Source organism: Rhinopithecus bieti, unplaced genomic scaffold, assembly GCF_001698545.2.
Source record: "Rhinopithecus bieti isolate Rb0 unplaced genomic scaffold, ASM169854v2 scaffold_33210, whole genome shotgun sequence".
NCBI lineage: Eukaryota > Metazoa > Chordata > Mammalia > Primates > Cercopithecidae > Rhinopithecus > Rhinopithecus bieti.
The window spans coordinates 866,059-892,777 of NW_016814226.1; the positions used below are offsets into that span (position 1 = coordinate 866,059).

A 26,719-nucleotide genomic window follows, 5' to 3' on the forward strand; every position below is an offset into this window, starting at 1 on the left:
TAGGGCATCTGTAAAACTGGACCCCAGAGAAAGATGTGTGCCTTGGAAGAACTACCCAAAAGTTTGCACACGGCAAAGCTAAAATGACACTATTGTCATTCGGTGGCTGTATACATAGACATTTTTGTTTTGATTCCATCTAGAGTGCATTTTGGCTTTGAATTTCCATGGCAATAGGGGTAGGCCCTATCATGTTTCCTGAGTGTGGGGTCTCCAAACCTTTGAACTGGGTTCTGCAAAGACCTTGCGATTCCTTTCGGAAAATGGAGGATAAAGAGTTCCAGATACCCAGGGGGTAGGGGCCTGGGACCATGAGGCTGGTGATAGCTAGGACTGGGGGTGCAGGTTGAGGGGTCTTCTTCCAGTAGACAACTAGTCCAGAAAGAAGAAACAGAGGCAGAGAAGTCCCAGGATAAGGCCAGGCACTCTGCAGCTTAGCGGCCTGGGAGGAACCTGTCCAGCCTCCTCCCGATGATCTCAGGGGCCGATGGCCAGTGGAGGCCTGGGCAGGCAGGACCATGGGGACAGTGATCGGGCTGCTGCCTCCTCTGATCTGATGAAGACGCCTGTTGGGGGCCTGGCAGCAGGTACCCCGTCAGCGATTCCAGCAGTTTCTTCCTGGCCGCCCCTCTCTCAGCCATGCTGTGGCTTCTGGAAAAGCTGACAGCTGTGTGCTGCGTGTCTGTCTGTGTCCGCCCCTGCAGGCAGCCTGCCCTACGAGTACAAGATCGTGATCGCAGGCAACCACGAGCTGACCTTTGACCAGGAGTTCATGGCCGACCTCATCAAGCAGGACTTTTACTACTTCCCATCTGTGTCGAAGCTGAAGCCGGAGAACTATGAGAACGTGCAGTCGCTGCTGACCAACTGCATCTACCTTCAGGACTCGGAGGTCACCGTGCGGGGCTTCCGGATCTATGGCTCCCCATGGTGAGTGAGCCTGGGCACTGGTCCTGCCTGCTGGCGAGACCAGAGCTGAGGCTGAGTACAGGGGGCGTAAGGGATGGGAGAAGCAGCAGGGAGCTCCGGATGCGAGGCTCAGTACTGAATCTTGCCCCCTCACCCTCTGTGTGAACCTAGGCAGGTGACTGCTGCTCTCTGGGCCTCTCTTCCCCTATATCTCACTGAAAATAGTATTATCAGCTGTATCCTGTGTTATGCTGTGCGCAATACTAGCTCACCTACAGGCAGGTACTATTATCTGCATTTCACGGGTGAGAAAACTGAGGCCCAGAGTGGGCGAGGACCTTGCCAAAGGTCACACAGCTAGGAAGGGGCAGAGCTGGGATTAAACCCAAGCGATTTGGTTCCAGAATCCCTGCCTTTAATGAATATTCTGTAATGCTAGGAGTCTTTCCCTAATGCTGTCTTCCTGCTCCACACAAAAAAGATGCATATGTCAGGGGCTGGGAGAAATGATGATGGTAATAATGATGATATTGGTGGTGATGGTGATGATGGTGATGCTGATGGTATAGTGATGATGATGGTGACAATAATGGGGATGGTGGTGACGGTGATGATGATGGTGGTGGTGATGGTGGTGATGGTGATGGTGATGATGATGGTGATGATAGTATGGTGATGATGCGATCATGGTAATGATGATGGTGGTGATGATGATGATGCTATAATGGTGATCATGATGATGCTGATGGTGATGATGGTAGTAATGTGATGGTGATGATGGTGATGGTGGTGGGTAATGTTAATGTGTGATGATTGGTAATGATGATGGTGGGTGATGCATGGTGGAGAATGATGATTGTGATGATGGTGATGGTGGTGTGATCCATAATAAGTGGCAGCGTGGTGATGGTGATATGTGATGAGGTTGTGATGGTGATGATGGTATGGTGATGAATGGTGATGATGATGTAGTTGGTGTTGAGTGCGTGGTGGTGGTTGATGGACTGTGTGGATGATGGTGATGATGATGGTGATGCTGAATGCGATGGGTATCGATGGTGATGATGATGGGGGTGTTGTGGTGATGGTGATGTGATGGTGTGACGATGGTTGATGATGATGATGATGGTGATGCTGATTGCTGATGGTGATGATGGTGGTGATGAGGTATGGTATTGATGTGATGATATAATGGAGGAGGATGATGGTGGTGATGGTGATGATGTGTGGGCAAATGATGTCGATGGGGGTGAGAAGATGATGGTGATGATGATGGGTGATGATTGCTGGTGTGATCATAATGGTTGAGGTAGTTGATGGTGATAATGGGATGGATGGTGATGATGCTGGTGTGATGATGATGGGTGAGCGTAAGTGATGGGTGACTAATGTAATGGTGGGATGATGGTGTGGTGCTGGATAATGATGGGTGAGGGTGGTGATGGTGATGATGATGGTGATAACGGTGGTGTTGGTGATGATGATGGTCTGGTGATGGTGATGGTGATGATGATGGTGGTGTGATGATGGTGAGGGTGGTGATGGTGATGATGGTGATAATGGTGGTGTTGGTGATGATGGTATCGTGATGGTGATGGTGATGATGATGATGAAGTAGAAGGCAATGGTGATGATGATAATGGTGATGGCAGGAAGTAATTTCTGAGCAATTACAGTAATCTATGCCCTAGGCTAAAGGCTCCATAAACCTTATCTCTAATCCTTACTCAGCCCTGTGAGGATTAATTTATTATCCCTATTCTATAGGTGGACAGAATGATCGGCCACAGGGTGTCCAGTGCTGGCAGGGTGAGACTGGCTTCAAACATGGAAGGGCAAGATCACATATGCTTAAAAGTGTGGCTTGATCCTGGAAGGCTCCCTGGAGGGTATGGAGTGACCTGAGCCTTGAGGGAAGAGAAAGGCATTCACAGGCAGGAGGAGTAACGTGGTCTGAGGCTGCACGATCAGGAAGCAGCACAGTCAGCGAGGCTAAGGAGCCCTTTAGAGGCACAAAGGGCCTGCCTGGGTGGAGAGACTTCAGAGAGAGCTACTGCCAGCACAGAGCATCTGGGAAACCCCTGGGCTGCCCTGGTTGGTGGCTGGAGGCTGTGGGCAGATTTAGGACCTGGTCTCATCTTGCCATGGCCTTCTCATGGAGCAGTGGGGAGGGCTGGGAGGTTCAGGGCTGTTTCCTCTTCCCTGGCCTTGGCAGGTGCTTGCTGTCATCTCCTTGGACCTCACGATGTACAGGTTCTTGGTGAATCCTCCCTGCAGACAGTGAGGTCACAGACAAGGACCTTTGGGCACTCAAGGATGTGATGAGGTCAGTGCCAAGGACAAGGAGAGGAGGGGAGATGGTTGAGTCTGCCTGACAGGCCACTAGAGCTCAGATCTGGAGAAGTCTGATAGGCCGAAGACCAGGAGGGCAGTCTAGGAGGAGGATCGGCAAGCAACAGCCTGGGGGTGAGCCAGGCATGATGGAAAGTCTGGAGTGTCAGGTGTGTGTGGGCAGGTGGGCAGGTGGGGTCAGCATGGTGAGAGGTGGAGGCTTGCAGTCCCTGGGAATCTGGACTGATCTCTGCCCAGTGGTTTTTACCTGTCTCCTCAGCAAACTGCTTTTTTGATTAGGTTAGATTTTGTAGAGGTTAAGAGCATGGCTCTGGAGCCCAACTGTTTGGGCTCAAATCTTGGCCTCACCTTTTTTTTTTTTTTTGAGATGGAGTCTTGCTCTATCGCCCAGGCTGGAGTGCAGTGGCGTAATCTTGGTTCACTGCAACCTGCACCTCCCGGGTTCAAGCAACTCTCTGCCTTAGCCTCCCGAGTAGCTGGGATTACAGGAGCCTGCCACCATGACCGGCTAATTTTTGTATTTTTAGTAGAGATGGGGTTTCACCATGTTGGCCAGGCTGGTTTCGAACTCCTGACCTCAGGTGATCCGCCCACCTTGGCCTCCCAAAGTGCTGGGATTACAGGCGTGAGTCTTTGTGCCTAGCCAGACTCATCTTTTACTAGTTGTGTGATGCTGGGTGAGTCACTTAACCTCTCTGTGCCTCAGTTTCCTCCTCTGCAAAATGAGAGTGAGAGTGTGGCTCCTCCAGAGGGTGGTTGTAAGGCTGCCAGGAGGGTTCGGCTGAGCCTGGTGCCACTACAGAGACCTCATTCTTGTTGTTTGCTGCAGAGCTTACTCTTCCAGCATAGCTTTGCTCAGCACCCAGTGTGTTGGGTGGAGGATGGTGGGGAGGAGGGCTACCAGGCATCACTCAGGGTTTTGCCCACTCCCCCACACAGTGCAGCTCTGTGCACCCCACAGCTGGGCTCCGAAGAGCCCCTTTGACCACTGGCTCCCTGGGCTCAGGAGCAAACTAAAGTCCAGGAGTGGGCCCTGCCCTTGGCCGTCTGCCAGCGGAGGCCAAGTCCTGGCACTGCTGTGGTCATGGGCCTGAGGACCAAGTGAGACCGGCCTGTGGTCCTGCTGTGGTCCAGCTGCTCTGAGTTCCAGCCACCAGTGACTTCCGGTTTTGCTTCTGTGTCTTCCAGTGTGAGCAGTTCTGGGCTCTCCCATTCCTGGTTACCCCCAGGGTCTGAGCACAAGCAGGCGGTGTCATTTCTTTCTCCCTGACCCCCTACCCGCTGGGTGCACACACAGAGCCTGTGCCATGCTAGGGAGTGGGAGAAGCCGAAGGACAGACAAGGGAACTCGAGCCCAGGAGATGGGTTCAGGGGCCGCGTGACCCTGCCCTAGAAAGGGTTTGGTGAGATCCAGGAGGGGCTCCCTGTTGGAGAGGGCATTTGAACTGGGGCCAAAAGAGGCATGAGATTTCCACAGGCACAGGAGGTAGGGGAAGACCCACATGTCTGAACCTCTGTTATGTACCAGGCTCTGTGCCAGGCTCTTGGGTCGTGTCGCTTGACAACCCTTAACACCAAGGGCTGCATGCCCCCTCCTCTCCGTCCCACAAGGGAGGCTGTGAGCTGATGCTCCTCCTGTTCCTCCAAGCCCTGGCTGGGGCTGGGAGCAGGTGGTGGAGGTGAGACCTGGGCTCATTTGCTGGGCAAGTTTCACTCAGTTTCCAACTGGTGTGAGCAGATTGCCTGCGTCTGCCGCTGTGGTGCCACGGAATGGACGCCAAGCCACCCTGGCCTCTACCGTCCCCTGGGAGGCTGGGTCCCTGCCACCATGCCCCAGCAGAGAGTGTCTGGGAAACCCCTGGGCTGCCCTGGTTGGTGCCACATGGTGACCACCTGGTGGCTGGAGGCTGTGGGCAGATTTAGGACCTGGTCTCATCTTGCTACAGCCTCCTTATGGAGCAGAGGGGAAGGTGGGGAGGTGCAGGACTGTCCCATCTTCCCTGTCCTCGGCAGGTGCCTGCTGTCATCTCCCTGGACCTCATGATAGATACAGTCTCAAGGAACCTTCCCTGCAACCTGTGAGGTCCCAGACAAGGGCCTTTGAGTACTGGAGGCTGTTCAAATTGGGAAACCACCACTTTTCAGCTGTGTGACTTTGGGCAGGTGGCTCAGCTTCTCTGGTCTCTCTCTGTAGTGGGGAAATGATAGTGCCTGCCTTGTTGGGGGGTTGTGAGGTCTGCGTGGGCCCATCCAGGTGAAGGCCTGGCTCAAAGGAAGGCCCTGGAGAATGGCTGCGGTCATTTATTATCAGTGGGGTGCTCCTTGGGGAGCCAGGAAGAGAATAACCATTTAGTTTTATTCTACAAACTCCAAGGCAGGGCTAGGCCTGCAATTACCCCATTTTACAGAAGGGCAGGTAGAGGTCCAGGGAGGGATGTGGCTTGCCCAGGGCACCTGGGGGGGTGACCCTTCAGGCTCCCGGTCCTAGCTCTTCCTGCTCCAGGGCAGAGGCCATTCAGTGGCCTTTCTGAATGTCTCCCGTGTGGCAGGTCTCCGTCCTCAGAACAGCCTTTGGGTGCACATGGGCCCTTTTGGCCCCCTGAGGAGACTGAGGCCTGGGGATCGAGCTGATGTCCTCATGCCCTCAGGAATAAACTTGTTAATTCATTTATCAAGGTTGTACAGAGTGCCAGGGAGACCCTGGGGACATGGTGTGGACAGACAGACGCCGCTGCCTTCATGGGATTTACATTCTCATGGGAGACTGTCAACAGCTAATTCCATCATCAGTAAGAACCATGAAGGAGGGGCCTTGGGTGCTGGGGTTAGGGGAGGCTTCCTGTGGGAAGAGCCAGAGGCTGAATAGATACAGGAAGCTAAGTGCAGGTGAAACGGTGTGGCAGGCAGAGGAAACAGCCTGGGCAAAGGCCAGGAGGCTTGAGAGGGCCTGGGGCATTTTGGGGACCGCAGAGCTGAGTGTGGCTTCCAGGGGTCTGGGTGGATGACAGCAAGAGAGCAGAGGCTGGGCAGCCAGATCGTGTTGGTGCCGCCAGAATCCAGGTCTCTGGCCATACCCCCATCCACCCACCATGCTGCTGGTAGCCAGGACTTTGCAGGTCAGCCTTCACCCTTGAGGGTGTCAGGTAGCCTCTCTGAGCCTGGGCTTCCAAGCAACTGGGAAGGTGACATGACGTGATCTGGGGAGCGCAGGACACTACCCTGCGAGAGTCTCTCGGTGGAGAGGGACACTCAGCTGCCGGTATCCCCAGGTGATGCTAGAAGTGACACAATTGGAAGTGGCATTAACCAGCCCCTAAAAAAGTATTTACAGCAAAAGAACCCCCCGGCCTGGCTGCCAATCCTGCCTGGTGTTGAGTGGGGTGTGGGGGTTGTGCACCCCCTCCCCAGCTGTCTGTCGAAGTTCTGGCTGGGGCACTCCGCGCCCCTGGCGCCGGCCGCCTGCGCATATGGCGGCTCTTTCAGGGGGTGCAGGTGACAGAGCTGCTTGTGATCATTGGGAAGTTCAGATGTTCCAGATTTTCCTTTTCTTTCCCCTCTGCCCTCAACATATTGGCTACCACGTGGACTACAGGAGGCATTCCCTCCAGCTTTAGAAGCACAGTTAGACCAGCAGGCAGGGAGCAGGGATGGAATAAACACTAGCAACGAGTGACCTAATAGCTGCTGCAGCTGGTCATGTGGGCAGGGCCGACCGGGTTGAGAGGCAGATGTATTCACCATGTGGCCCTAGGAGGTAGACGGCAGAGCAGGGGACAGAGGCAAGTGACAGGAGGCAGTCTCAGCAGTGCGGGAAGACTCCTCCATAGGCAGGAGTCCAGGGGAGAGGTGATGTGGCCTTACCAAGTAGTGAGCTGCCCATCGCGAGGGGCATGCAAGCAGGGGGTCTGCTGTGGGTGGGCCTAGTGTCCTTCCAGCCCCCTCCCCCTTACAGGGCCACAGTTCCTCTGCCTGTGGCTGGCAATTCCCCCTTAAGCAGAGGGATGCATGGGCCCATTCCTGGGAGGTCCTCTCTCTGCTAGACTTGGAGGCTAGCCTTGATATTGAGGGCTTTACATAGCAAGCTAGGAAGGGGAAGCAAAAAGCAAACATATGGTTATAGCAACTGGCTTTTCTTCTGCTACCACTAAGAGATACTCTGTTTGGGAGATTGGTGGGTCAGATTTTCTTTTTCCCTGGAGATGGGGTCTTGCTCTGTCGCCCTAGCTGGAACAGTCACAGCTCACTGCAGCCTCGACTGCCTGAGCTCAAGTGATCCCCCCACCTCAGCCTCCCAAGTAGCTGGGACCACAGGTATGTACCACCACGCCCGGCTGATTTTTAAAACTATTTGTAGAGATGGGGTCTCATGATGTTGCCCAGACTGATTTCAAACTCCTGGGCTCAAGCAGTCCTCAGTGGCTAGATCGTAATGGTTTTGACTTCCTTGCTTGTTGAGTCACACATTCTGAGGCCCATTGTGGTTTGTCATGTGCCTGGCTCTATGCAGGGCTTGGGAGACCCTGAAATGGATCAAGCCTGCCTCCCAGGAGCTCAGGTTTGACAAGGGCCTATAACTATTGGGAGCAGGGGCCTGTGACTGTTGGAGTCCTCTGCTTACCCAGCCTTTGCACAAGCCAGATCCCCTGCTCAGTGCTTGCTCACATGTTCTCATTCAGTCCTTGCTGTGGGTTGATTCTCATGGGTGTGTGCTGGTGCAGTGTCTCTGGGTGGTTTTCATTTGCATTCCCCTAATGACCAGTGAGGCTGAGAATATTTTCCCATGTTGATTGGCCACTTAGATTTTCTCTTTTGGGAAGTGCTCAAGTCTTTTGTCCATTAAAAACAATAATTGGGTTGTTTGTCTTTTTCTTACTGGTTCATGGAGATTCTTCATGTATTCTGATTATGAGTATGAGCCTTTTCTCAGTTGTGATGTTACCAATAGCTTTTCCCCCTCTGTGACCTGTCTTTCCCCTGTCTTAGCACAGCCTTCGGGTGAACAGAAGTTTTAAATTTTGGTGTAGTCAAATATCTTTGTGTTTTTCTTTGTGATAAATGCTTTTGGTACCTTATTGCCGTGATCTTCTGTTCTCTGAAATCATGAAGACTTGTTTCTTTTGTGTTGTTGAGATGGAGTCTCACTCTGTCTCCTAGGCTAGAGTGCAATGGCATATCGGCTCATTGCAACCTCTGCCTCCTGAGTTCAAGTGATTCTCCCTCCTCAGTCTCCTGAGTAGCTGGGATTACAGGTAGCTGCCATCATGCCCAGCTAATTTTTGTATTTTTGTAGAGACAGGGTTTCACCATGTTGGCCAGGTTGGTCTTAAACTCCTGACCTCAAGTGATCCACCTGCCTAGGCCTCTCAGAGTGCTGGGATTACAGGCATAAGCCACCTCGCCTGGCCTTGTTTCTATATTGTTTTCCAGAACTTTTGTTGTTTTGCCTCTTATGTTCAGGTGTTGGATCCACTGGAAATGATTGTGTTGATGGTGTGAGGTAGGGATCTTGTTCAGGGTTTTTCCACGTGGACACCCTCCTGGCCCAGCAGCATGTGTAGAAAGCCTGTCCTCTTTACTCCTACCACCGTTATCTGACACATGAGGTCTGTGCCTGGCTTCTCTCTCCTGCTCCGTTGTGCCATTCAGTGTAGGACCACCCTGTCTTTATTACTCTGGCAGTTGATTTATGGTCTTTTTATCCTACTAGAGCATTTGAGGCTTCATGGGGGCAGTGACCCAGCTCTCCCTTTCTCATGGACCTGACTCCAGTGCTCAGTACAGAGTCTGGCTCCTCTTAATAAGTATTTGTTGGATGAATGAATGAGTGAATGAGTGACCAGATGGATGGATGGCAAGCTGTGGGGACTCAGTTAAAATCCAAGCCTGGTTTATTCTCCTGTGATTGAACCTTTCTGGGGTCTCCTCCCAGGCTTGTCACCAGCTCCCTCCCCTCTGGTTCCTTCTTCTTCTTCTGTGCTGCTCTCTCTAAAGCAAGGCCTGACTGTGCCCCCTGCTGGCTTGCCATGTCGCCCCCTTGATACCATCCCCTTAACTCTCAAGCTGAAAGCCAGATGCCCCCTTCTGTGTCCCCTGGATCCTGGGCCCTGCCCTCCAAAGAAGGTCTCCATCACAGTATCATCACTACCAGGGGAAGGACCATAACCACTGCTGCACCCTGCACTTACCAAGTCTTTCAGTCTGTCTGGGCAAGAAGGGATGAAAGTCTCATTAGGGTAGCGTGTTTGTGCTGCCCCCTCCCAGGGTGCGGTGACGTTCCAGGGCTCAGGGAGGCCGTTTGTGGACCCTCAGGTGCAGACGGCGTCGGGCCTTCGCTGAGAGCAGCTTAGCGGAAGGGGGCGGGAACCAACTGCAGGAGAAGAGGAAGAACTCAGCTGGTACAAAATCCTAAGTGTTAAAAAAAATCCGTATACATACCGTATTCATTTATGGGTTTTGGATGCATTTTTTGTTCTCATTTAACTGAAAACGGCCTTGATTTAAAAAAAAGAGTGAGGGAGAGAGTGAAATTGGCACGCAGCGAGTCCATCTGGTCTAATTACTTCTGGTATTTTGAAAGAAGGGATCCAAACCTGCTGAGACATTAAACTTTGAGAAGTGGCTGCCGGGCCCGTTGCTGGGCGTCTATGCTCGGGTCCTGATTCTCGGCTCAGGGGTTTCACTGTCTCCCAGCAGAGCTGGACCTCACGGCCAGGCAGGGGTGCCAGGATGCCCTGCACCTCTCTGTGGGAGCCAGCGGCCTTGGGTGTCAGCCCTCTTCAAACAGCCAGGGCTGCTCCAGACCATTCTGGAATACATGTCCTGGTACGTGGCTCCCAGCTGTTTAACCTTGGGTCAGAATCTTGGCTTTCTGTGAAATGCCAAGAGGGTTAGTCCCTTTGCAGAACTGCCCTCAGGATTGAAGGAGGTCCTGTGTGTGCACTGTTTGGCACGTGGTGGGCATGCACACGCCTGCTGCTCAACGTTTATGACTGCCCAGGCTAGGGGACAGGGGCTATACAGGTGGTTTGTCTACCGCCCACAGCCATGGGACAGAGCTGCAGCCAGGTGGCCCCTGGGACGAGGCTGGGGTGGGTTGTGGCACTGGCCTTTGACGTTTGTTCCTTCCCTTCCCTTCCCTTTGTGCACTTAGCAGGCCTGCGGGGTGGATGGAGCCAGAACGGAGCAGCCTGGAACTTGAAATCTGTGCCCTGAAAGAGCCCGGGGTCAGGGGTTGATGTGATTGTAGTGACAGTCCCTGTCTTATGCTGGCCCGGAGGCCCTGTCCTCTGAAACAGTCAGGGAGGCCTAGACTCTTGTCCCCATTTTATAGCTGGGGGGTCTGAGACCCCAGCAGGGAAGTGGCTTGTGAGAGGTCCTGCAGGAACTGAACAAGCTGGGTCTGCATGGCAGGGAGGATAGAGGCCCCACCCGGTGTGCACAGTGAGCTGCCAGAATGCTTCTTTCTAACTTTATAAATGTATATTTTAGAGAAAAAACGAGACAGGATGATCTCCCGGCCCCATAGCTTCCTCCTTGTCTCCCACCAGAATGGGGTCGAGTCCTGGAAGTGGAGGGCAGGGTGGTGGGATTCCTGGCCGGCCCTGAAGCAGCCCCCACTCCCTCAGCTGTCACTGCTGATGGGTGACAGTGGTGAGGCTCTTTCTCCCCTCTCTACCCTGCCCCATGGCGTGCTCCACCCAGGCTTCAAGGCTTCCTTCCCAGGAAGCCCCGCGGGGGTTGGTTTGGGCTGCCAGCTTCTCTGCAGCATGCCACGTCCTCGGTGTCTCCTCCTGTCTCTGGGTGAGACACAGGTGGGCCTGGCACTCAGTGCCAAGCTTCTGACCTGGAATCCTTTGCCCTTTCTCTTAAGAACCTTTTAAATCTTTTATAAAACATTTACGTTTTAGTCTCCAATAATTCCCTCTGAGGTGTTGGGGTGTTGTCATTTTAGATGGCAGGCTCTTGGCCAGCGAGGTGCAATCTAGGGGAGTCCTGGGCAGGCTGGTTTGGGGTGTGGCTGGTTTAGGAGGTGCAGCCCAGTTTGGGGGTGCTCCCTGGGGGGATTGTGTCTGCCTGAGTCTGTGGGCACATCCTGCAGGGGCCACTGTACGTGAGTTTCTTGGCTCAGGGCTTCCTGGACCACACAGGTCTGCTGGCCTGAGGACAGCCTTGGGGTTCCAGCTCCTGCTTCCTGTGGCCAGTGGGGGCCTTTTCTGTTCTGCTGTTTTCCTGAAGTCCTCTGGGGCCCAGCATACCAAGAATGGAGGGTGAGTCCAACTCCCCATTTAAGTGGCCGAGGCCTCCCTTCTTGCAGCCTCTTAGGGCTATGTCTTCTGGTTCCAGGGGCCAGCAGTCCCCATGCACCTGGGGCAGTGCTGCTTGTGTATCGCCTTGTATTTCTGGGTGGTTCCAGCACAAGGCTGGCCTTCCCCAGTTTGTTTGGGCAGGTGAGGCAAAGACTTTCCCCGCTGCTTCATACCCGAGATCTGCATTCAGCCGACTGCCCCGTGTGTTGTCCCATGCAATCTGCCTAGCAACGGGCAAGGCAGGATGATCTCCATTCCCATCTTACAGATGGGTCAGGTAAGGCTTGACTAGGTCTAGCACCTGGGTCAAGATCTCAGCCCTAGGAAGAGGCAGCCCCGGGTCTGACTCAGGCGTGTAGACTTGGGCAGCTCCTGGCCTTGGCCGTCCAGTGGGCGGTTTGCTTTGGCAGCTGCTGCCTGGCTTCCCCCAGGCCCAGCCTCTGGCAGTCCCTGCTGAGCTTTGGGCTCCTGGATCCCTGTCCCCTTCTGTGACAGATTCCTCCTGAGCACTGGGTCCTGCATCTGTAAAGAGGACTCTCCCTCTCCCCTTGCGGGGTCCTGGATGGTGAAACAGGGTGAGGGCTGCAGAGCCATGCGGCTGGGGCATTGTGGAGACCTACCTGCCTTGAGCCCAGATCGAGTCAGGAATTGCCCCATCTGCTTAGGGGTGGCTGTAGAGCCTGTCGTCTAGGGCAGGTGTGAGCCCCGCCTGAGCCTCTCAGGGAAATGGGTCATTCTGTGATGGCTGCTTGAGGGGCTTGGGAGCCAGCTGGCACGTGCCATGGGTGAGGAGGCCCAAGGCAGCCAGCAGTGTCCACCCAGAGTGATCCCACGGCCCACCTCCTTCTCCTTCCTGTGCTGGCTTCTTAGAATTCTGAGCCCAACGCTCTGCATCAGTTGAATTCTGATGGAGGCAAAGAAATTTTTCAGTCTCTGGTAGCTTGCTGTGCTGCTTCTACACACACACAGACACAAACTCACATATATTCACACACATGCACATTCATGTAAGTACACAGACATTGCCATACCTATAGCACAACATCACATGCACATTCACACATATCCAAAAACAATCACGTACAACAACAAACATTACAACACACACACATATACACACATAATTCACGACACACCATATACCATACACACACATGTCATACCTCACATACCCCATGCCATACACTCATATTACACACATGCGTTTCACACACACCACACACACAACACACTGCATTACACACCCCCACATCTCATAAACACACATGCGTTCACACACAAAACAAGACACGCTCATACACATAAAACACAACAACAACACACACACGCTCATACACACATGCATTCACACACAAAAAAACACACCACACGCTTATACACACGTGTTCACACCCCACAACCCACATCCTCATACACATCCATTCACACACTAACCCTCATACACACATGCGTTCACATACACACATCACACACACACGCTCATAGCGAGCACATGCATTCACACACACACACGCTTCATACACACATGCAGTTCACACCCACATGCCTCATACACACATGCATTCTCACACACACACCCTTATAAACACATGCATTCACACACACACGCTCACACATGCGTTCACACACATGCTCATACACACATACGTTCACACACCCACACATATTCATAGACACATACACATGGACACACACATTCACACACACATTGATACACATATGAATTCACCCATACATGTATATTCACGTATGCGCACTCACACGAATTCATACACACATTCACACACTAGTAGTCACAAATACATACACATTCACACATTCACACACACACACATTCACACTCACAGTCACACACAGACACCGCCACGATTTCTCTTTTGCCCCTTCCTATCTTCATCTTCCATTAGCTTGTCCAGATAAAATTGATTTCACGTGGCTGTTTTCCTTTCTAGAAGGCCCCTCAACACACGTGTGCACACTACCCCACATGAGATTAATGTTTGAAACGAATCGTCTGCCTCCTTCCTGCCGCAAAGTCCCAGCGAAACGAAAGATGGATGATTCTGTGCATGGGAAGGGTGGGGAAATTAATTAGGAATGACAAAGGACCCCATTCTTCGGTTCCACTTATCTTGCTGCTGACTTGCCATACGCTGTTGTGTGCCCCGACCAGGTGTGTGATTGACGGGCTTTGGGGACGTGTTGCCAACTCCGCACTGCCCTGCCCCTACTGGGCAGCCATCGGGCCCCAAGGGCATTGGATCTAGACCCTGCTGTCCATCTGCCCCAGCCTTTGCCTGGGCCCACTGGCCTAGGAGATGCAGAGGGAGGGGTCGGGGCAAACCCCTCTCACCAGGGCTGGGTAGACGACAGAGGAAGTTCGGACAGTGGGAAATCCCCGGGAGATAGCCACCACTTGTGGGGTGAGGAGTCAACACACTGGTCTGCTCTCCATGCAGGCATGCCCTCACTTGGGAACCAGGCGCGTCTCTGACATCTTTGACCCTCAGCTTCCCCTGTTGCAGAATGGGATTACAGCCTCACTGGGGTGCTGGGAGTGTCTGGGGAAGGACTTGAGGCCAACGACAGATGTCATCCTCATCAGAGACACTTTTAATATTGGCGGTGGCCATGGCTGGCTCCCTGGAAAGCCCGACCTCTTTGGGGAGGGTAGGTATTGGGGTGGGAAGAACAAACAGCGATCAGGACAGACAGTGCTTGGCCTTGGGGAGGGAGATCGGACCTGGACCTGGACAGGCTCCTCTGAGAGCTCAGGGGCCGCTGCAGCAGCCACATGGCTGGAACATGTCACACCCCTGCTTGGAGCTGCGGCTCCTATAGAGTAGAGACAGCAAAGCTGTCCCCAGAGGATTGTCAAGAGGAGGAAGTATAGGAATACCTGGCCGCTGGCAGGTCCTGTAAAAGGCCCTGCTTCCTCCACAAGGCTTTCATGGCGGTGGCCACCCCAGCAGGCAGCAGGGTTGCCAGCACTCAGCCCGCACCCTAGGAAATGGGGCCCTGGGGAGGCAGGGAGAGGCCCCGGGGAGGCGAGCCTTCCTGGGGTCCAGATGCAGCAGAGGGGTGTGACCATCCTGGATCTGGGCTCACCTCTGAGGCTTCATCTGTAAAATGGACACGTAAGTCCCCAGCGCAGGTTCATGGGAGAGGGAGAGAGAACGGGACACTCAGCAGATGGCAGAGGGCTCGGAGAGTTCTTGTGCCTGTTTTCATTGCTGATATAGGTCTTGGGGCTTCCTGACTGTCAGGAGCTCTGAAGTGGGGCTCCTGGAAGGAGGGTGCAGAGTGAAGAGGGCTAGCATGTAGTTCCTCCCACCTGCCTGTCGGGTAGAGCACCTGCTTGTTCATTTCATTCTTCATCCATTCATTCATGGCCGTCTTGAGCAACCCCTCCCTGAAGCCGGCCTGGGCAGGAGGGGTTCAGAGATGGACCTCAGTCAGGGTGGAGAGGGCACGCCTGTGCGGGGGGAGGCAGGTGATCAGGAGAAACTCCTGGAAGAGGTGGCCTTTGAGCCAGGCCTTAATAAAATACGGGTCGTGGATGTTGGGAGAGGCTACGACGGACATTTCAGATTTCTGAACTAGCACGAGCAAAACCTGGAGGTACAGAAAGGCCAGAATGGCAGGAAGTGGATGGTTAAGGTTGACATGGGTGGTGAGCTCCGTGGGGAGCCTGAGCAGAATGGCCTGGAAGGTGGGCGGGGCGGATCCTAAAGCCCCGTATGCCAGGATGAGGGCTGGGCTTTTCCTGGAGGCAGCAGGGAGCCATGGGAGGCGCAGGAGTGGAGGAGTCACGTGCAGGGGACATGTGGGTGGGGTCCCAGGAGCCAGGGGTGCAGGCCTCTTCCCCTCTGTCCAGTCGGGGTTAAGAGGGGACTGGCAAGGGGTCAGGGAGCTCAGAGGAGCAGGCAGGAAGTCGTCTTGGGAGAGGGTGAGCCTGTGGCCTGGCACCCCAGGAATCGTCCGTGTGTCAGCTGCCAGCTTGGGTACAGGACGCAGGAGCCCTGAGCCCTGGCCCGCGCCCCTCTGGCTTCCTACGTGTCCTCGGACACACTGCTTGACTTCTCTGTGCTTCCGTTTCTTTGTCTCTAAAACGGGGGGCCTCCCTGCAGTTTTGCCCTGAGGATGAACTGAGCTGCTAGACATGATAGCGACTGCGAAAGGGGATTTGCTGTGGGCAGGGCGGTGGGAGGGGAGGTGGGGTGGCACAAGGGTGATTCCTGGTCACATTTTCATCATTATGGGATGGACATATAGAGGGTAGGCCCTGGAACTAGCATTCAGGGCTTGAGCTCTGACCATGTCACTTGGGAACCTCTCCCCATCTCAGTTTCTGCCTCTGTAGAGTGGAGGCTGTGGGGGCAGCTGCCTCTCTGGGGGGTGTGAGGATTGAGTCTGGCTGTTCCTGGAGAGGCTGTGGGCACTGCATCTGTGTGGGTGTCCGCTCAGTGTCCCGTTGAGGGCGGCCCCTACGCCGCCCTCAGCATCATGCCCGGGCCCAGGTGTGCCTGTGGGCTCAGCATGACCCAGGGCCCCCCAAGGCCCCAGCACTCCAGGAAATAGGGTACAGTCAGGGATGGCTGTACTCCAGGCTGCTACGGTGACTCCTGGGGACACGACCTGCCCAGCAGCCGTGTACCTTACTTGGGGAGGCAGAGAACCTGAGCAGGGCAGGCTCGGCTTCTGCCATTTCCTGTAGGCGAGTGTCTCCCCGCTTCCCTGTTTGCTGCAGCGGAACCTGGAATTCATGCTTCAGCGGGAGACTGTTTAATGATTGGCCACGAGGAGGTCATTTATATTGGCTAAGCGGGCTTAATTAGATGGGACTCGAAGGTTACCATGAGAGCACAAAAAAGCTGTTAAGGGGTTAACCTCTGAGAGATTACATTGTATTCAGCGCTCTGTTAAAGTTTGAATTAATTTTTCCCATGGGTTTGTTCACATTCTAATTTTCAACTAAATGAGACATCTGTTTCAGAAAAGGAAAATTTGCTCTGGTTGTCATGGCAACTATCATTCTGTAAGAAAATTATTCCAATGGTTACTTTAGAACAGAAAGACAGAAATTCAGGACATAAAGCCGCCTCCTATGGCTTAGTGGGAATTCGCATCCGTCCGCCTTCCTCCGGGGCTGTGATGTGACCCGGACAGTGGGGCTGGCATTGGGGCTCGTGGACCCTCAGGGTGGTGAGGTTGGGTCCAGGCACTGGGTTGCGTTGGCAACCATTACAGTGGCTCTTGGGGCACCTCAGCATCGCATCTCGGGCATTCGTGAGTCTCAGACCATGGCGGCAGTGTGGACAGTGAGGGGTGGGCTGGATCAGGGCTGACTGGGCCCCTGGAGCCCTTGTCTTCCCTGACCTCTGAAACATCAGGGGCCCCACAGGCTTCGGGCCTGCCGGTCACAGTGGTTGATCCCACCTGCCAGGTCTCACTGGACATGGAGAGGGTCATTTCATCCCCACACACAGCACGCAGGGAGGACCTCTGTGCACTTTGCCTCCAGGAGGGACCGCTCCTTTTATCTCCTCTGCCCAGGGCAGAACCTGATGGTGGTTTCCATGAAGGTTGTACAGGAGGCCGGGGGCTGTCCAGGCCTCGTGTAAGGCTCAGAGACCTCTGGGAGTGAGGTCACCCTGAGGGGTCTACTCAGTCGTGCCCACCCACCTGCTCCTGCCTGCCTTTGAGAAGTCCCCCTTTCCCAGCCTGGGGATGGTGCTCACCAGCGAGCAGTCTGTCCTGGGAAGTGTCTCTTCTGGATGTCTTGGGCTTGGGGCATGACTTGACTCCTCCTGTCCCCCGACATCCTTTTTTTTTTGAGATGGAGTCTTGCTTTGTCACCCAGGCTGGAGTGCAGTGGCATGATCTCGGCTCACTACAACCTCCATCCGCCGGCTTCAAATGATTTTCCTGCCTCAGCCTCCTGAGTAGCTGGGACTACAAGCGTGCACCACCATGCCCAGCTAATTTTTGTATTTTTAATAGAGACGGGGTTTCATCACATTGGCCAGGCTGGTCTCAAACTCCTGACCTCAGGTGATCCACCCGCCTCGGCCTTCCAAAGTGCTGAGATTACAGGAGTGAGCCACCGCACCCGGCCCCTGTCCTGCAACATTCTAATAAAAACTGGAACATCACCTCTTCCCATTGATGGAGCTCCTGGGTATTTGGAAGGCATTTTCACAGTGGTGGTGCAGTCTCATCCTCCTAACTCCTCTCCTCCTCCCTCCTTTCCTCCCCTGCGTCAGGCAGTGGGACACAGAGGAGAACGAGAGGACTGGGGACAGAGGCATCATTAACCCCATCTTTACACAGGAGGAAACTGAGGCTGGAAGAGGTGCAGTGACCAGCCAGGGGCAGAACTGGGGTGTCCAATGCCCACTTCAGTGCCCTTTCTACCCAGTAGAGGAGAACGAGGCAGCCTCTGGCCCCTGGACCCAATGCTGTGGTGTCAGCTGTCCCCGTGTCCCCAGATCCTGCAGGCAAGGCTGGTCCTTCTGTGCATTTGGAGATGTTCTCATGGCCCCCAAGATGGGCAAGGGTGTGATGGGGAGGGAAAAAGGAACAAATTCCAGACCCGCTACCCTATTGAGATCTGGTTCTTCATCCAGCTTTGCCTGGGCCTCCCTGTGTGACCCTGGGAAGTGGAGCAACCTCTCTGGGCATTGGGGTGGGGGAACAGGGCAGATTCTGGCTCCCCGAGATTTGAGGTCATGTGTTTCCAAGAAGCTGGCAGGAAACTGTTACCCCTAGAGGAAGGGTCCTTGGTGCTGGGTGAGGGGAAGGTGGGACAGGCAGCGGCTCTACCAGGGGCCGCTTCTGGGGGTGCACAGGGTCTCTGATATGTTTCCGAGTGTTTCCTTCAAATAACCGCCCCCTGCCGTGGCTCTTGGGAACCAACAGACATGTTCTCTCCATACTGATGAGACTTCCTCCTGCCTTGTAAATATTTGATCAGATTTTTGAAAAATGGAGGCTGTGTTTGGAAGGCAGCACCTGAAATGGGTTGCTTCATTTTCTGTTGGCTGATGGGGCTGGGGCGCCAGGGAGGACCCTAAGTGGCTTCTAAGCTGCTGAGTCCTTCCCAGAAGCACCTTACCCACTTCCCCGACCTGCCTGGTAGGGCTCTGAATGTGTCTAGGACCACGGCATCAGAAAATTCCAGCTGTGAGCTCAGCAGGTTAGAACTGGGGCAGCCTTGGGAGCTGCCAATGAGGCGCTGTCGGCTCTTCTTCACCAGGAACTGTGGCAGGAAAGCATTTTACTCTGTGACTCAGTCCGTGTGGCTGTGGGTGGCTATTTAAATAGAAGTATATTCAACTGAAGTATCCCTTTCCTGGCTTGATGGACTCTCAAATCTTGGGGAGCTGATGTTTTCTATTCTTTTTTTATTTTTTTTTAAAATGCTGTTGCCATTCATCAAAATGCAATTTGAAAGACCCTGCTATAGGCCAAAGGTTTTTCATTCAGGCTCCATGGAGCCTGGATCATGGAGTCTCAGGAGGGCTCCATGATAATAATAGTGATAGCAATAATGGTGATAGTGGTGGTATACGAGGTGATGGTGACTGTGGTGATATTGATAATGGTGGTGGATGATGGTGATGATGATGGTAATGGTGATGGTGGTGATGGGAGTGATGATGGTGATGTTGATGTTGATAATGGTGGTGGTGATGATGGTGGTGGTGATGGAGATGATGGTGGTGATATGATAGAGGAGGCGGTGGTGGTGATGGAGGTGGTGATGATGGAGGTGGTGGTTGGGGAGGTGGTGGTTATGGAGGTGCTGGTAGTGATGGTGGTGATGAAGGTGGTGGTGGTGGTGATGGAGGTGGTGATAAAGATGATGGTGGTGGTGATGGAGGTGGTGGTGGTGTTGGTGATTGTGGAGGTGGTGGTGATGGTGGTGGTGGTGGCGGCGATGGAGGTGGTGGTGATGGTGATGGAGGTGGTGGCGATGGAAGTGTGATGGAGGTGGTGGTAATGATTGAGGTGGTGGTGATGATGGTGATGATGATGGAGGTGGTGGTAATGATTGAGGTGCTGGTGATGGAGATGGTGGTGGTGATGGTGAGAGTGGTGGTGATGGAGGTGGTAGTGGTGATGATGTTGGTGGTGATGGAGGTGATGGTGGTGGTGATGGAGGTGGTGGTGATGGAGGTGGTGGTGGTGATGATATTGGTGATGATGGAGGTGGTGATGGAAGTGGTGCTGGGGGTGATTATAGGGATGATGGAGGTGATGGAGATGATGAACTTGCAATATGTTGAACACTTAACTGTGAACCAGGCCCTGTTTTAAGTACTTTACATGAATTAACTGATTTAATCATTTCAACAGCCCTATTGAGACATACAGTATTATCCCCACTTTACAGATGGGAAATTGGGGCATAGAAGTTAAGTTCTTTGTTCAAGGTCACACAGGTGGTAAGGGGTGGACCTTACTGGGTGGAGTAACCCAGGTCTAACTCCAAGATGCAGTCGCAGTTGGGTGTAAAATTGTGTGTCTGCATATTAGGGGGTGATACATATTTCTGCAGAGAGAAACTTGGTTTCCTGCAGGCCTGTGTGGATGTGTCTGAGGAAGGCAGTGCCCCCTAATGGGATTAGCCACTGTCCTTGGTGCCACCCACCCAGAGGCCGTTCCTCGGCCGCAGCTGCCTGGTTTCCTCAATTGCTGGGCACTGCCTGTGGGTGGGGGTCCCTGGGAGAGCCCATACTGGGGGTGCAGGCAGCTCTTCTGTGCCCTACCCCTCACACTTAATTTTCCTCTCCCAGGCCTGGGGGCGGATCCCCAGGCACAGCCCAGAAAGCACAACCAGTCTTATTCCCCAGGCCCCCGCCTGTGCAAGGGGCTCTCCTGGACCCTGCTTATGGCTGGGTGTAGGGGACCCCCTTTTTTCTTCTCCCTCAAGAACCAGGTAGGAGGGAGAGCCCTCTTCCTCAAGGTCCAGAACTCGGCTGGTAGGGGACTGGGGAAGTGGTGGTCTGGTGTGTTCTGCCTGCTTTTAGTACATTCCTCTGGGGGTTCTGGGGCTTCTCTTTCTAATGAGGGGTATTGGTTGCAGCTTTGGCATTTTGGCTGCAATCCCAAGAGCAGGTAAAGTCCTGCTCAACATCCTGTTAACAATTTATTCATTAATTCAGTCCCCTCTCACCCACCACCATTCGTTAAACATAGATTTGTGTGTCTCCTGGGCTGGTGTCTGAAACAATGAAAAGGCCTTTGACCCCAAATAACCAGTGTGATCACCCATCGTCCTCCGTCAGAAGCCCGTGTCCCAGGAGATGCCTCTGTAGGCTTGAAGGCAGGGTGGGGCAGTGGGGAGAGAACATCAGATATGGGTTTAAGAGTGACTTCTCCACTGACCCACCGTGTGAACCTGGGCACCTTCCGTTCCCTCGCCAAATCTCTGTCTTCTAGTCCAGGACCTGCCAGCATAGGACTAAGTTGGGGTTTTCAAATGGTGTTCCATGGAACCCCCAGGGTTCCAAGGAGGTACACTGGGCGCCTGCCAACAGGGTAGTATGTTGAGTTAACAGCCAGGGGTGTCAGTCACCCCACGGAACAGTGCATGACCCAGGGAGGGATTTCAGTGGCAGCCCTGGGCACAGAAGAGATAATGGCAAACCCCACCCCTCCCCCAGCCCCACCGACTCTCACAGCGTGTGGTGGTGGGAGAGTGGTAGTGAGGCGCCCTGTCTGGGCAAGCACGCCAGGACCCAAGTCCTGTGCCATCTCACCACTGGGAGCCTCAGTATCCTCGTTTGTAAAAGAGAAATAATGCTAGTCCCTCTTTCACGGGGTTCTTATAACAGCTGAGCCCATCCCAGTCATGTACGTACTCGGGGCCTGGCAGAGCAGTAGGTGCACAGGAAATGCTGGTGGCTGTTTTTATTTTCCAACTTCTGGTCCTCAATTTTCTCATCTACAAAACATGTAGAAGGAGACTTGTCTGGCCAACTGTGCTGCAGGGGTGAAGGTCATCCCAGGGCAGCGGGCGGGGAGGTGATGTGGGGATGGCAATTGCATTAGTGTGTCAGGCTGTGTAACTGAGGATCAAATTTCTGTGGTGTAAAACAACAGAAATTCACTCCCTCACGGTTCTGGAGGCCAGAAGCCTGGAGAGGCCACCGCAAGATTGGTTCCTTTTGGGAGGCTCTAAGGGAAAACGGTTCCGGACCACTCTTCTAGCTGCTGCTTTATTTTGAGACAGGGTCTTGCTCTGTTGCCCAGGCTGGAGTGCAGTGGCACAATCTTAGCTCACTGCAGTCTTGACCTCCTGGGCTCAAGCAGTCCTCTCCCACCCTATCCTCTTGAGTAACTGGGATTACAGGTGTGCACCACCATGACCAACTAACTTTTAAAAAATATTTTTATAGAGACAGTGTCTTACTGTGTTGCCCAGGCTGGTCTTGCACTCAAGGGCTCAAGCAGTCCTCCTGCCTCAGCCTCCCAAAGCACTGGGTTTACAGGCATGAGCCACCATGCTTGGCCACACTCTCGTGGTTTCTGATAGTTGCTGGTGATCCTGGTCATTCTTTGGCTTGTGGAAGTGTCACTTCAGTCTCTACCTCCATTGTCACCTGGTGTTCTTCCCTCTGCCGGTGTCTCTATGTTACCACATGGCCCTCTTTTAAGGGCCTCTTAAGCCCTCACTCCCTCAGAAACCCGGGGTCCCCACTCCCTCATCCCCACCCAGCCCAACATCTCCACAGCCTGTGAACCACCTCCCATCTCTCCTCTCTGCCCCCACCCCACCACCCAGTCCACACTGAGGTCATCCCTCATCTGCATACCACCTCCCCCACCCCCACTGTCCCATCATTGGATGTAAGACCTACACGAATCCAGTATGATCTCATCTTAGCTTGATTTCATCTACAAAGAACCTCTTTCTAAATAAGGTCATATTCACAGGTCCCGGGTGTTGGCAACATGTCTTTTTGGGGGACACAATTTGATTCACAGCAGTGGTGGTGGTGGTGGTGATGGTGATGGTGGCTGTCTTAGACCATTTGGGCTGCTACAAGAAAATGTCATAGACTAGGTGGTTTCTAAACAACAGAAGTGTGTTTCTGATAGTCTGGAGGCTAGAATTCCAAGATCAAGGTGCTGGCAGATTCCATGTCTGGTGAGGACCCACTTCCTGGTTCATAGATGGCACCTCCTTGCTGTTTCCTTACATAGTGGAAGGAGCAAGGGATCTCTCATGTCTCTCCTTATAAGGGCACTGATCCCATTTGAGAGGGCTCCACTCTCATGACGTCATCACCTCCCAGAGGCCCCACCTCCTAGTACTAGCACCTTGGGGATTAGATTTCAAAATATTAATTTTGGGGGGATGCAAACATTTAGATCATAGCAATGGTTGATGTAGTGGTGGTGATGGAGGTGGTAGGAGGTGGTGGTGGTGATGGAGGTGCTGGTGGTGGTAGTGGAAACCCTGGTGATGATGGAGGTAGTGGTGCTGGTGATGGTGATGACGGTGGTGGTGACAGGTGTGATGGAGGTGGTGGTGATGGAAGTGGTGATGCAAGTGGAGGTGGTGCTGGTGGTGGTGGTGGTGATGGAGGTGGTAGAGGTGGTGGTGGTGATGGAGATAGTGATGGAGGTGGTGGTGGTGATGGAGATAGTGATGGAGGTGGTGGTGGTGGTGATAGTGGTGGTGGTGATCGAGGTGGGTGAATAGAGCTGGTGTGGTAGTGGAAATAGAGGTGGTGGTGGAGGAGGAGGTACTAGTAATGGAGGTGGTGGTGGAAGTGCTGGTGATGGTGGAAGTGGTGGTGGTGATGGTGGAGGTAGTGGTGGTGGAGGTGGTGGTAGTGGAGGTGGTGGTAGTGGAGGTGGTAGAGGTAGTGGTGGTGGTGGTGATGGAGGTGGTGGTGGTGGTGGAGGTAGTGGTGGTGGAGGTGGTGGTGGCAGAGGTAGTGGTGGCGGTGGTGGAAGTGCTGGTGATGGTGGAAGTGGTAGTGGTGGTGGTGGAGGTGGTGGTGGTGGAGGTGGTGGTAGTGGAGGTGGTGGTGGAAGTGCTGGTGATGGTAGAGGTAGTGGTGATGGTGGTTGAGGTAGTGGTGGTGATGGAGGTAGTGGTGGAGGTGGTGATGCTGGCTACTTCATCGACATAAAGGACCTATTCTTGTGGAATCATCTATGGGTGAAACCTCAGGGATGATTCTGATGCTTTTGTTGCAAATGACTGAAAACCCAGTTCAAATGGCTTTGTGTTGGCCCATATAATTGGGAAGTGCTGAGGTAGGGTGGGTGTCTGGTCCAGTTTGATCCAGCTGTTTCTTGGGTAGCTTAACAGCTGCTGACAACTCCCAAGGCTAGAGGCTCACTGTTTATACATAGGGATGACAGTATCCACTTTTCTTCTCCTTGAAAGAATCTGAGACTCCCTGCAATTGGAAGAATCTGGGTGATGTGTTCACCATTGAACTGACTGGGAGGAATATCTGGCACTGATGGGTCCAGGTCTTGGCTGCAGAGCAGGCTACCAGGCTGGTATTGCATTTAATGGTCTCGGTCCACCTGGCCCCACCCTCCCAGCTGGGGGTGGGTCAACTCTACCTGGACTCCCTGGCCAGAGCTTCCAGTATAAGCAAGAATGAGGAGCCCACACCCGGAATCTGCTCTCTTTTGATTGGGGGTCCACACACTCTGCCTGGGGGAGGGAGATTGGAGGGGCATCTTCCTGGGGTGGGGTGGGGTAGTGGAGAATGTAAAATGTTCCCTGTGTATTTTCTTTTTTTCTTTTTTTTTCTTTTTTTTTTGAGACGGAGTCTCACTCTGTCGCCCGGGCTGGAGTGCAGTGGCCAAATCTCAGCTCACTGCAAGCTCCGCCTCCTGGGTTCACGCCATTCTCCTGCCTCAGCCTCCCGAGTAGCTGGGACTACAGGCGCCCGCCACCTTGCCCGGCTAGTTTTTTTTTTGTATTTTTTAGTAGAGACGGGGTTTCACAGTGTTAGCCAGGATGGTCTCGGTCTCCTGACCTCGTGATCCGCCCGTCTCGGCTTCCCAAAGTGCTGGGATTACAGGCTGGAGCCACGGCGCCCGGCCATCCCTGTGGATTTTCTTGGAAAGGCTTGGAGCAGGAAAGGTTTTAGGAAGAAGCTGATATGTGTGTGTGTATATATATATATACACACACACACACACACATATATACATATACGTATATATACACACACACATACACCCATATATGCATTTAAAAATATTTTTTTAGAGAGCGTCTTACTGTGTTGCCCAGGCTGGTCTTGCATGTATATGTATATATATGTATATATGTGTGTATGTGTGTGTGTGCGTATGTGTGTGTGTGTGTATATATGTATATATGTATTTAGCTTTCTTTTTTTTTGGTTATGTAATAATACTTATGGAAAAACAGAAACTACAGGTAAGCAGAAGGAGACAGGAAAGAGAATTGCCCGGGGACCCACAGCCCGCCAGTGGGTCAGAGTCCTGGTGAGTCCCTGCCTTCCCTAGGTGGAGACCGTCCCTGACTTTCCAGGTAGCAAGTTGGTCCTGAAGACCACCTGGCCTGTGGGGAGTTCCGCCTTCCGTGTGACCGCCCCGTACCTTCACCCGCCCTCCCTCAACCACCTGCACTTCTTCTGCAGGCAGCCCTGGTTCTACGGCTGGGGCTTCAACCTCCCGCGAGGACAAGCCCTGCTGGAGAAATGGAACCTCATTCCCGAAGGCGTAGACATCCTGATAACCCATGGACCGCCACTAGGTAAGGCTCTGCTGGCCTGGCCCTCCAGCTCGCCCACCTGGGCTGGTGGGTGGGCTCTGGGATGGGGGGCTGGCTGGGCCTGGCCTGTGTAGGGGAGCCCTGGAGGGGCTCTGAGTCCCACTTGCTGGGGCAGTGAGGACACGTCACCCCATGGTCCCTCTTACTTCCTGAGTGCCCACTGAGAGCTGGAGGCTTGACTTGTTACCTTGTGGGCTCCTCACAACAGCACGGGAGGCCAGAGTCACCCGTCCATTTGACATGCAGGACCCTGGAGCTTTGGCTCATGCCTCTGCAGACCCCAGTCCTGGGTGCTGAAAATCACCAGAGCCCTGCACAGGGCTTCGTCCGGGCAGCCCTCACTCCCTCAGAAACCCGGGGTCCCCGCTCCCTCACCCCCACCCAGCCCAACGTCCCCACGGCCTGGGAACCACCTCCCATCTCTCCTCTCTGCCCCCACCCCACGACCCAATCCACACTGAGGTCATCTCTCATCTGCATACCACCTCCCCCACCCCCACTGTCCCATCTGGGGGCTTTCTCAGTTCCCTTCCTTTCCTCATTCCCACAGCCTGGCCATCACCACATCCCTCCCATTCTGCCTCCAAACTGCCTCCCACTCCCCCTTTTCTCCATACTGCTGACCCCGCCTCAGTCCAGAACAATGTCTTCTCTCTCTCATTCCCATGGTCATGGTGGAGGTAGTGGTGATGGAGGTAGTGGTGATGGAGGTGGTGATGGTGGAGATGGTGGTGGTGGAGGTGGTGATGGTGGTAGAGGTGATGAAGGTGGTGGTGATGAAAGTGATGGTGGTGACAGAGGTGATGGTGGGAGGTGGAGGTGGTGGTGGTGATGGGAGGTAGTGATGGTGATGGAGGTGGTGGCAGTGGGGATGGGTGGTGGTGGTGATGATGGAGGTGGTGGTGATGGTGGGTGGTGGGGGTGATGAGGAGGTGGAGGTGGTGGTGGTGGTGGGAGGTAGTGATGGTAATGGAGGTGGTGGCAGTGGGGATGGGGTGGTGGTGGTGATGGAGGTGCTGGTGGTGGTGATGGAGGTGGTGGTTATGGTGGGAGGTGGAGGTGGTGGTGGTGGGAGATGATGATGGTGATGGTAGTAGTGGTGGTGATGGAGGTGGTGATGGTTGTGGAGGTGGTGGTGATGGAGGTGGTGGTGATGATGGAGGTGGTAATGAGGTGGTGATGGAGGTGGTGGTGGTGATGGAGGTGGTGGTTATGGTGGGAGGTGGAGGTGGTGGTGGTGGGAGATGATGATGGTGATGGTAGTAGTGGTGGTGATGGAGGTGGTGATGGTTGTGGAGGTGGTGGTGATGGAGGTGGTGGTGATGATGGAGGTGGTAATGAGGTGGTGATGGAGGTGGTGGTGGTG

The 26,719-nt window shown here is 53.8% G+C and overlaps 1 protein-coding gene across 2 annotated transcripts in view; it reads left to right on the top strand.

Moving 5' to 3' along the window:
- Positions 1 to 26,719, top strand: part of MPPED1 (metallophosphoesterase domain containing 1) — an 89,451-nt gene that overhangs the window by 51,599 nt on the left and 11,133 nt on the right. For both annotated transcript variants that reach the window (XM_017850036.1, XM_017850037.1), the window contains exons 3-4: positions 705 to 930; positions 25,220 to 25,335. In XM_017850036.1, coding sequence (XP_017705525.1) covers positions 705 to 930; positions 25,220 to 25,335 — 342 coding nt within the window. The remainder of the gene's footprint in view (positions 1 to 704; positions 931 to 25,219; positions 25,336 to 26,719) is intronic.